This window comes from Hemicordylus capensis, chromosome 6, assembly GCF_027244095.1.
Source record: "Hemicordylus capensis ecotype Gifberg chromosome 6, rHemCap1.1.pri, whole genome shotgun sequence".
NCBI lineage: Eukaryota > Metazoa > Chordata > Lepidosauria > Squamata > Cordylidae > Hemicordylus > Hemicordylus capensis.
Window position 1 is genome coordinate 32402236 of NC_069662.1, and position 11455 is coordinate 32413690.

The window sequence follows — 11455 nt, forward strand, 5'->3', positions numbered from 1 at the left end:
AGTCAGAGATAGCCTAATGAACTGTCTTCTTCAGAGAAAGCCACAGCAGACACTTCAGGCTCTTTTTACATGGCATTGATTATTAGTTTATAATTGACACAGATTCAATCTCTCCCCCCCACTGCCCCTATATATCTGAGTTAGCTCGGTTCACACAATCGCAGGCATCCTGATTATATCAGGATTGGTGAGCCCAGTAATACTGATAGTGTGAACACCGAATTTCAGAGCATTCAGGAGTATTGTACAGGTATAGTCGAGTCTCTTCAATTTAGTTAGGATCTTATAGGGTTCTGATGGTAATGAATCATACATATGCAATGTAAAATGATTCAGTTCCACTTTATGAAAATGCTTTTTCTGCTTTGGTCTCCTTAACAGCCAATTCCAACATGCTGGGTAGTGATGAAATAAAAAGCCAGCTTTCAGACATCCATAATTATTCCCATTTAAAGATGGAGATAAAAATGTAGGTTATTTTTTATTAGTATTAAATTTATTTATTTATTTACATACATACATACATACATTTATATCTCACTCTTATTCCAAGGAGCCCAGAGCAGTTGCATGGTTATGTTTATCCTTACAACAACTTTCTGAGGTAGGTTAGGCTGAGAGATAAGTGGCTGGCTCAGAGTCACCCAGAGAGTTTCATGGCTGAAAGGGGATTAGAACTCAGGTCTTCACGGTTCTAGTCCACCACTCCACTCTAACCACTATGCCATGCTGCCTCTTACTATAGTGACCTTCCTATGACCGCAAAGTGAATCAGCAATGAAGGGGAAATCTGAACCCAGTCTCCCAGAAATAAATGTCCTGTCTTTCTAATACAACACATTTTGGCTTTGAAAGGTAGCTTTGAAACAGACATATAATACTTAAAGCAAGCATGTGCATTTCAGAAAAGCAAACTACCCTCATCAAAGGAGGGGTTGAAATTTAATGCCAAACAACAGCCCAATAGAATAAGAAATCCATATCCCCATATGCCTAAACATTCCTGGTTGATCATTTCTTTTTTAGTTCCTGTGAATATTGCCTACTGCTGGGGATGGTAATCATGTGGTGCAGTCCTAAGGGACAGATGTCAGTGTTATACCTATATGGAGTAATTTTATGATCATAGGATAATAACCAGCATGAACGGATGCATTCTGGACATTCAGTTGGGCCCATCCTACACTGTAGCATCAGACTGTCCCTGTCTAAAACTGTTACATAAGAGGCCATTAAGACTCAGTTCAGTATTTATTTTGTGAAGTGAATATATAAAGTTGCAGTTGATATTGACTGCAATCTATAATGTACAGGTTTTGTAAAACGGTAATTCATTTCCACATCCTAGAAGGAAGAAACTAATCATTTAAAAACAAAACAAAACAAACACCATTCTTTATTAACCCTAATCTGGAGTCATGGTTTTTATACACAAGCAAAACATCCTACTCCCAAGTAGTCCCATTGGATACATCACCATCTCATTTATGCCTGTAGATCTCAATCTAGCAAGTGAAAAAACATGCTAATGATTAAACATGCTAATCAGTGCTTATTTGAAAGAATCCCCTTAAATGGAAAGGCGTAGAAGCGTTTATTCAGTTCAGGTCCAGAGCAAATGAAACACATATGCTACTACATCAGCATATCAGAAAGGCTGATCTGCAACTCTAATGACAGATAAAATCACCTATTGTTCCCTTTGGTGTGACTGGCAAGAGGGTTGGTATCACTCTGTGCTGACAAATCTTCCATGAACAGGTCCATAGTTAGGGGTATGCACAGCACTGGGTTGGCCTGTTCAGTTTGTATCCGAACCGAATTTGAAACAACTGGGCCCAATCCAGGTCTTGGTCCAGGTGAAATAGTTCTGTCCAGTCAGGCCATTGAACTGGCCAAACAGGCTCATGGGCCAGTTCAGGTATATAATTTTAAAGAGAAATCTGGTGAGGATTCCCCTTTACAAGTAAAGGGCTTTCACTTTCCTAAGGCTGGCGTGGGTGGATGAGAGAAAGGGTACTCTGTAACTTAATCTGAGATTCCGAGGCAGAGGTGGAGACATCAACAGGGGCAGGGGTGGTGGTGGAGGGTCCTCTAAGGCCCCAGCTAGCCTCCTGAAGGACCATCCAGGCATTGATATTCCACTGATATTCCCATTGTTGATTAAATTTTACATCCACTTTATCATGCAGTTTTCTATTTGTTCTGTCTCTGCGTCTTATTTCAGCAGTAACTTGTAAATCAGTCCCGGGAGATGATCTGCTTTTTTCGTCATTAGCACTTCAAATTCCGTTAAATCTCTACATTTTCCACCTTGTCTTGGTATTTATTTATTTCTATACTATAGAACTAATTTGTAAGCATAGGAACCATGACAGTTCCTCAGACCATTCTTGAGTAAGGATTTGAAAAGATTTGAGTTTTGTTTATCGAGTAGGTGGAACTAGATGGGTAGTTGGTTCTCTAGTAGATGGGTGCCCTGGCTGTTAAGCAGGGTTGGTCCTATTTTATTTTTGGATGGGCACCCAGATGCTAAGCAGGGTGGGTCTTGGTTTATTTTTGGATGGATACCCCAGATGCTAAGCAAGGTGGCCCCAGTTTATTTTTGGATGGGCAACCCAGATACTAAGCATGGTAGGTCCTGGTTTATTTTTGGATGGGCACCCAGATGCTAAGCAAGGTGGGCCCCAATTTATTTCTGGATGGGCACCCCAGATGCTAAGCAGTGTGGGCCTTTTTAGTTTTGAATGGGTACCCAGATGCTAAGCAGGGAGTCCCAGTTTGTGTTTGGATGGGCACTCAGATGCTAAGCAGGGTGGGTCCAGGGTATTTTTGGATGGCAGCCAAATGCTCAGTAGGGTGGGTCCCAGTTTATTTTTTGTTGTGTGCCCTGGCTGCTAAGCAGGGTATGTACTGGTTTATTTTTGGAATGGGGAATTTATAAAAGGATCCCAAGTTAAAGCAAATAATTCATCTGAATTTGTTCCTTAGATAAACTGTAATAAGCTGCACTTTTAGTTCTTAGCACTTCAAATTGTGTTTGATCTCTAAGTTTCCTACCTCGTCTTTGTATTTCCTTTTATATACTACTATAGAACTAATTTGTAAATATATGAACCAAGAATGTTCCTCAGACCATTCTTGAGTAAGAATCTGAATAGATTTGAGTTTTGTTTTTCCAGTAGTTAAACTTTGCATGTTATATGCCTTCTCTCTCCAAAGATCAAAGTTATTAGATTTTTCATCAAGATAACAAAATATGTTTAAAATAGAAGCCAAAGGATATAGGTCCGGACTGATCCTTTTCTTATGCTTGTCCCAAACACTTAGCAAGCTCTTTCTAATTGTATGGGATTTTATGTCCTGGTAATTTCTTCCCATGTTAGTCCAAAAATACTTATGTTACCCATCTGAAAGATCTGATCCCTTCATATCCATCATTGGGCCATAAGGGTCTTTGATCCAATCTGAAATACATTTCAAACTACTGAGGAGCCAAGATGGTGACCGGGTAGCTGCTCCCCAATGAGTCTCTGTTTAGCCATTGGACACAACCCCCTCCAGGTCACCCCTCTCCCCTATCCATCATGTCAACAAAGTAGGGGGAGAGAAACAGAGACAATAGTGAAAGCCGGGACAATGATTGTGATCCTCATTCTCAATCTGGAAGGAGAAGAAAAGGAAAACAACTTTGATTTAATGCCTTTCTGCCTCCAGCAAGACAGAATGAAATAGTGAGTAACTCTCCTGTCAAAAATATTCCCTGTACCAGGAACAGATTTACAGCTTTGTGTCCCAATGAAGCAGAAAGCCCTCCTCTACCCAAACCCGAGAGCCCTTCCCACTCCAAAAAGGACTGTGCTGCAAGGAAGCCTCATACTAATCTGACTGCCCCTGAATCCTCCAAGCAGCCTATCCAAAGATAACCTACAGGGCTGAGAAACTGGCCCCCTAAATCTGCCAAATCCACCACTCACCTCACCTGGGATCTTCTTACAAAGCTTGTGGGGAATGCCTGCTTGCTTCCTGCAGAAGCATTAATTTCCATTATGTCCAAATTGAACCAAGTTTTTGATAAAGTTGACAAACTCAGACTTGGCTTTGATCAACTTACACAGAGGCTAAGCTGATTGCAAGTTTCAGACAGCTCTCATTTCTCTGTCAGCCCCAAAATTGCCACATTGACCAGATGCTGAGTACACACAAAGATAGCATAGAGTTCTTCAAGCTCAGCAAATCCTCATAGAAATTCCTAGGTCAGAGTCATGGCTGTGGTCCGAATGGAAAAACATTTTGAACTCACTGTCAGAAATTTTAAGGACCCAACTTAATAGCAAAGAACTAAAAGATTTCCACTTTCTTCTCTCCTGTTCTAGCTATAAAGGGCTCTTCTTGGTGTTTAGAACGCATGCTGTTCCTGCTAAACTTTCATGATTGGCTAATCATCTAAAGATTTACGTTCTTGCTGCTTGGCTTTGCTTTCTGGACATGGAGGTCAGCTCACTCATTACTGGGAGAATAACTAACTGCAACAAATCACCAGTCCTGAGCATAAATCCCAGCCATCTAAGTGCAGCTCAAGCTAACCCTATCACAGACAGTCCCCAGCTAAAAGCCATCTATGATTATTTTAACAACTTAAATAACAGAATAAAGGAAGCCAACCATAATTTAAAACCTCTTCTTGATTTACTGGTATGTAATGAGGACCCTGAAAATTCAGATTCAGATAGTGAGATGGAAATACAAAGTTCCACAAAGACACCCAGAATGTCCAAAAGATGACTATCAGTTCATCATCAAGATTTTCTATATATAGATTCTGAGGATGAGGATGAGGATGAACCCCCTGGGTCCTCTTTTCGCCCTGTACTTCAACCTGACCAGGGTATGGGTTCCTCACTGTTAGCCACCCCCCTCCTAGTCATGGACGTGCCCACTTCCAGGGTAGACACACGTGTGCTGACTCCAGCACACCATACACAGCCAGATTGCCTCAGAACACCACCTACTGCCCAAATGTTCTCCTACATGTCAGGATCTGAAGGAGTTAGGGCTCTCCTCACGATGTGCCTCCCTGATGAGGAGCACTGCCCCATTGACGCTCGGACATTGACTGCCTTTTGCCAGTGACCCCCACTTTGTCACCCTCAAAGTGATGATTGCCCCAGATGGCATGAATATGCAGAGCGATGTGACACTCCTTCTTACAGCTTCCCAATGCTCCTCAGAGAATAGAGATGACAGCCATGTCCAGGGTCAAGATTCAGGGGATTCATCCACTGTCTTGCAAGCGTCTGGCACATCCTTGAATGATGACCTCTGAGCCAATATCTTGCATGCCTTGCTCACCTGTACAGAGTCAGTGGACACACAACACCACCACCCCTCCCCGAGTCAACAGGAGTGCACCCTGGATGGACAGCGCTACTAGAGGAAGCTCCGGCTTTTCTGAGCACCACTTCACAGCCATCCGGGCAATCAGAACAGGACCCAATGGAGGTCCTCCCACCCCTGGCAGACCAGTGAGAACAGCAGTCACTCAATAGGTCTGTGAGTGAACAACCAAACCCCACACCCACCATGTCCTTATGACACCCTCACGACCAGCATAGGATCAACCTTGCATGTTGGAACCTTGCCGGGTGGGGTTGCTTCAAAGATGCAGGCTGCAGCAGCTTCCTCTCACAATTTGACATAATCCTAGCCCAGGAAACGTGGACAGCAGAAGACCTTACACTCAATGGATATCTTTCATTCTCAATGGGCATGGTCCGTGGGTCAGGACATGGAAGTCTTAAAGGAGGTCTGGCATTATTAATCTCCACCTCCCTATGGGCTACAATGGCACATCTCACCTTGCTTAAGCATTTTGCCATGGCTGTACTAATTCACTTTGGTTCTAGTGTACTTATGGTTCTAGTGTACTAGAAAGTGTCTAGTGTACTAGTGTTCTAGTTCTTGGTTCTAGTGTACTGTTAATTATTAATGTCTATCTACCACCCCAGCAATTAAAACCTGTAATCAGCTCAGTGTGGACCAAATTTGAGCAGTACACAAATGACCTCATTTTGGCCAATCCCGAGCGGCTGGTGGTGATACGGGGTGACTTTGATGCTAGGATGGGTCCTGATGGCCACACACTATTCCTCCGCCACAACCTACCTGTTCCTTGTCTGGAGCTTGAACCCCTTGCCCCTTAACTGCTCTTCAAAGGACCAAAGAGCTAATTTTGCCGGACTCTGCCTGGCACAGCCAGACCCAGCCTACAAATCCTAAATGGCTCAATGGAGAATGACCATCCATGAGAATATTCTTACCTATCTGGAGTTAAAGCAAGCAAGATAGATTACATCACTATATCTGGGAACCTATTCCCTTTTGTTCGGAACTTTGAAGTCATACCGCACTTGAAATTGTGATCACTTTCTGCTCCTTTTACAATTGGAGTCCCTTGATCAACAGTCACACCTGGAAACTCGATACATACTCAACATTTTGACAGAGGGACAAGGCAGATGTCATGCAAAATGAACACCCCAACTTGACCAAACAGTAAAGGAACTTCTTGCAGTAGAACCATTTCTGAGCCTCTGGCAAGACATTATGACTTTCACCTATGCAGCAGATGCCATGAAGACATATGAGAGCTTGGTGCATGAGCTCCAAAAAATCTATGCAGGCAGGGTGGCTCCCCCACTATGCCTTCTGGATGCCCAAACAAACCCTGGTTTGATAAGGACTGTATAAAGGTCAGGAAAGCCCTTACCTCTGCCTACCTCACCTACAGAGCTAATACAGGAGTAGTTAGTTCGGAGGCCCTCACACATCTTCAACTTCTAAAGAAACAATATAAACATATTCAGACAATCAAGAAATGAGAGGCCATGAGGACTACCTGGACAGGACTCTTTCAGGCAACCAAAGTGAAGGACTCTTGTACATTTTGGCATATTACAGCTAATTCTTCTTCCAACGGCTCAGCCCTGAAAGACTCCCAAGTCCCCCCATCAGCCTAGGAATTGCACTTCTAGAACTTATACGAAGATAGCAAGGCAGACTCAGATCCCTCCATAGATATAAGAGATTTGCCCAGCTGGCCACCAGTCAAGATATAAGAGGTTGAGTCCCTTGTTTCACAATCTAAAGCAGGCAAGTCCCCAGGGGAAGACCTCGTCCCTATGGACCTTATAAAAAGTAACCTGGACTGGTGGACCCCAGTTCTGACCTCTTTGTTTACCCATATAGACTCCCAGGGCCACATTCCCAGGGACTGGGGGTTGGCAATCATCAGCCTCATATTCAAAAAGGGACACAGGGATGATCCTGGCAATTACAGGCCTATTAGTTTGCTCAATACCATCAGCAAGCTGTATGCCAGACACATATATGGGAAATTCAGGGACTGGCTAGAACAAGAGGAATTGCTGCCGGAAGAACAAGCAGGTTTTCAGGAAGGCAGATCCACAACTGACCAGAGCCTGGTACTCCAACATCTTATTGAAAAATATTCTTCTAACAACTCTTCCTCCCTTTAAGCTGCCTTCATAGACCTCAAGGCCACATATGACTCCATCTCTCAAGATAAGTAGGGATTTGCACAAATTAATTCTTTCTTTTTGGTTTGTACCTGAATCAAAACACCCCCAATTTGTTTTGGGTCCAAATCTGGACCCCACCCCCAATCTCCCCAGATTCGATTTGCACCCAAACTTTCTGAATCTGAATCTGAATCAATTCAGATAAAAAAGGGCCCCGGGGCCAAAAGAAGTGGGGGAGGTGGTAGTGCCCAATCGGTGGAAGCTACCAACCAAATTTCAAAGAAATTGGGCAAAGGAGTGATTTTTAAATGATTTTTGAAGTTAGCATGTCATTGGGGCAGATTTGGGGTAGAAAGGGGGTTTTGGAAGCAGAAGACTTGGGTGGGCTGTAGTGAATTGGGCAAAGGGATGGTTTTTAAAGAATGTGTGAAGCTTGCACATTTTAAAGCTCCCCCCCATAGGGAATAATGGAGGTTTCAGCAGCTCCATAGGGTGCGAACCACCCCCATACCCATAAGCCCATGGGGTACTGAGTTTTGTTGTTTCTGAGGTGTTCTGAGTCTAGATTCTCTGGTAGCAAATGAGACTGGATTCATTTTCAATGACAAAAAACTCTGCACTCTCATTTGCTACCAGAGAATCTACACTCAGAACACCACAGAAACACCCTCTGTGCACTACCCACCACTTGCTCTGGGCCACCCCATCACCCCCCAAGTACAGTTATGAGGCTGCTGAAACCTCCATTATTCCCTATGGGAAAAACCTTAAAGATGCGTAAACTTCAGCAAATCAGAAAAAAATCAGCCCTTTGCCCAATTCCTTTGAAATAATTCTGGTAGCTTCCTTGACCCCATTGGGCACTACTATCCACCACACTCTGCTCTGGTCCACCCCTCCCCCCCCCGACGTGAACCGATACATTTGCTGGAATCCCCATTATTCCCTGTGGGAGGAATAAAAAAATGTAAAAAACTTCAAAAATTCACAAATAATTGCAGGAGTCTCCAATTGCTTTGCCATTCAGTGGGTGGTAGGAAGCCCTGGGTGCCTACTACCCACCCCAGTTTTTTGCCCCTAGGTACTGCACATAAGGAATAAGGGGCAATAATAATAAATATTTTTAAAAATCATTAAAAATGTAGGAGTGTTTGATTACTTTGGGGATTGGGTGGTAGTTAAAACCCATGGGTGCCTACTACCCAACCCAGTTTTGGAGGCTTGAACCAGCTCAAACTGGTTCAAACCAGTTCAAAACAAACCAGGCTCAGTTCAGTTCGAATTTGAACTAGCAGGTTGAACCCAATGCCTGGTTCGGTTCGAACCATCAAACGGAACTGGTTCAAAATCAAACTGGTTCAAATTCAAACTGGTTTGCACATCCCTATCATCCTGAGCTTACCTTTCCCCCCAGATTGAGCTTACCTTTCCCCCCAGATGATCACTGTCTGTGTGATCATCTGTGTGATCATCACTGTCTGTGTGATCATCTCAGCTCATGCACCCACATGATCCATGCTGCTTCTGTCTGAGCAGGTTTCTGGAGGCCAGGAAAATGAATCCCTGCCTCCAGAGATCCCTGAATGCATCATGTGAGCAGAACAGTGCATTCTGCAATTCCGCCTCTAGGTGCACCTCTAGAAAAGGAGCCCAGCTCTGCATATACTTGGGCTGCCTGAAGCCCAGGCATACACACAGAGCTTGACCTGGGGTAAAGGGCAAGATTGTACCCTCACCCAGGAAAAAGCACGGGCAAAAAAACTCAGGCTACCAAGGGAGGCAATACCAAGACAGCCTCAATCCCAGCACTGCACATGAGCCTAAGTAGGGGTTCCCTAACTGGGGTAGGGCTGCTCATGTGCACAGCCAAATATCTATACATCTTAGATGAACAACACACTTTCTGGGGGCTCTGCTGCCTGATTGGGCTGGTAGCACATTGTTTTCTGGTCTCAATGAACCTACACATTTGCCTCTCTTTAGAATGGAACTTAGTTTAATGGACTCCCTTGTGTTTTGATTCCCTAGCTCCTCCACCAACATTCTTCGAGATATGACAAAACTCAAAGATTACTTAATAAGATGTTTATTGATTCAAGACAAAAGAACAGGAATGACCTTTGCTATAACTCCAGAGCTCCTTTCAGATACAGACTCTGTCATTTTTTGTAAGGGGACAATGATCATTGATTCCCCATTTAGGAGGCGATATAATTTTTCATCACTTATGCATTCAACAAGCACCAGCATTTGACAATAGTTTTGGTGTTTCTTGGATGGAGTCAGCATTTCATGGTAAGATATTAGCAGCTCTTTCTAGTAACAAGACCTCTCTTTCTGATCTGAGAAGCCAACTTGGCAAAGAGGCACTTTTTAATGTGGTGATTCTCTTTATTTAGCAGGGGGAGAGTAACTGGCCCTATCCACGCCCTGCACTGTACCTCTAGTGACTGTTGCTGGTGTCTATCTTAGGTGTTTTTTTATTGTAAGCCCTTTGTGTGACAGGGATCCATCTTATTAATTTAATATTTCTCTGTGTAAACTGCCCTGAGCCATTTTTGGAAGGGCGGTATAGAAATACCTAGCTGCCCTAGGCCATCTTGGCTGATCATGAAAACAGCAGTAATAAATATTGTAGTAGCATTAGAAATAACAGCAACTGTACTAAAGGCATATTTGCAATATTTTCAGTAGTGAAACTAATTTTAAAAGCATTTTGGAACTAAAAACAAGACATTGGCTTATAGCATCTAATGACAACACTTTTCACAACATATTGTAGCCATGGTAGAATCTATGGATTGTGCTCAGTGTCTTCTTCAATAGTTTATTATCAGGTTAATTGTGAACTTGTAATGTGTGAGGCATTGTTAAGGATAGGTGGTGGTTAGTTCTGGAAGATGTTGATACTAACACTTTTAATGTGTCCTAGTGATTCCTAGGTGAAAACAATTCTATCTACTATGTCTTCAACAGGATTCTCAATGGAGAATGACACCATGGAAGTAACAGAATTTATCCTTCTGGGCCTCTCTCAGAATCCTAAAGTACAATCCATCCTCTCCCTTGTTTTCTTCACCATTTACTGCATAACCTGGCTTGGAAACCTCATCATTATAACCACAGTGATCACCACACCCAGCCTCCACACTCCCATGTACTTTTTGCTGGCTAATCTCGCTGTCATAGATATCAGTGAATCGTCAGTCACCTCCCTGAAGATGCTGTGGGACCTCTTCTCCCATACCCATACCATTTCTTACAACTGGTGCATTGCCCAAATCTTCTTCATTCATTTGACAGGGGGTGCAGTGGTCTTCCTACTAGTGGTGATGGCTATTGATAGGTACATAGCTATCTACAAGCCACTGCGATACATGATTATCATGAACCGAGGGGTTTGCATAGGTTTGGTAGCAGGAGCTTGGTTGGGTGGCTTTGCTCACTCCATTGTCCAGATTGGGATTCTCATTCAGTTGCCCTTTTGCGGATCCAACGTTCTGGATCATTTCTACTGCGACATCCCTCAGCTCATCAAATTAGCATGTACCAACACATACACCATAGAACTCCTGATGGTTTCCAACAGTGGACTGCTCCTCACACTAATCTTCTTCGTCTTACTTTTATCATACACTATCATCTTGCTGAAAATTAGGAAACATGTTACAGAAGGGAAGCACAAAGCTCTTTCTACGTGTGCTGCACAAATCATGGTCATGAGCTTAAATTTTGTTCCAGGAATGTTTATTTATGACCGGCCTTTCAAGGTTTTTCCAGGAGACAAGATCATTTCAGTCCTCTACACTCTCATAACACCAATGCTGAACTCAATGATCTTCACTCTGCGCAACACAGAAATGAAAACTACTGTTAGGAGGCTAATGAAAAAATGCCTACCTTCCAAAACATGA

General features: G+C 43.2%; 1 protein-coding gene across 1 annotated transcript; it reads left to right on the forward strand.

Moving 5' to 3' along the window:
- The first annotated feature begins 10525 nt into the window (after positions 1-10525).
- On the forward strand, positions 10526-11455 carry LOC128330561 (olfactory receptor 4D9-like). The gene has a single exon (XM_053263625.1). It carries the CDS (start codon positions 10526-10528, stop codon positions 11453-11455), a length of 930 nt encoding a protein of 309 aa, XP_053119600.1.

Bases quoted from the DNA above. Each gene is read 5' to 3' on its own strand.
- LOC128330561 (XM_053263625.1), top strand. From the start codon at position 10,526: ATGGAGAATGACACCATGGAAGTAACAGAATTTATCCTTCTGGGCCTC.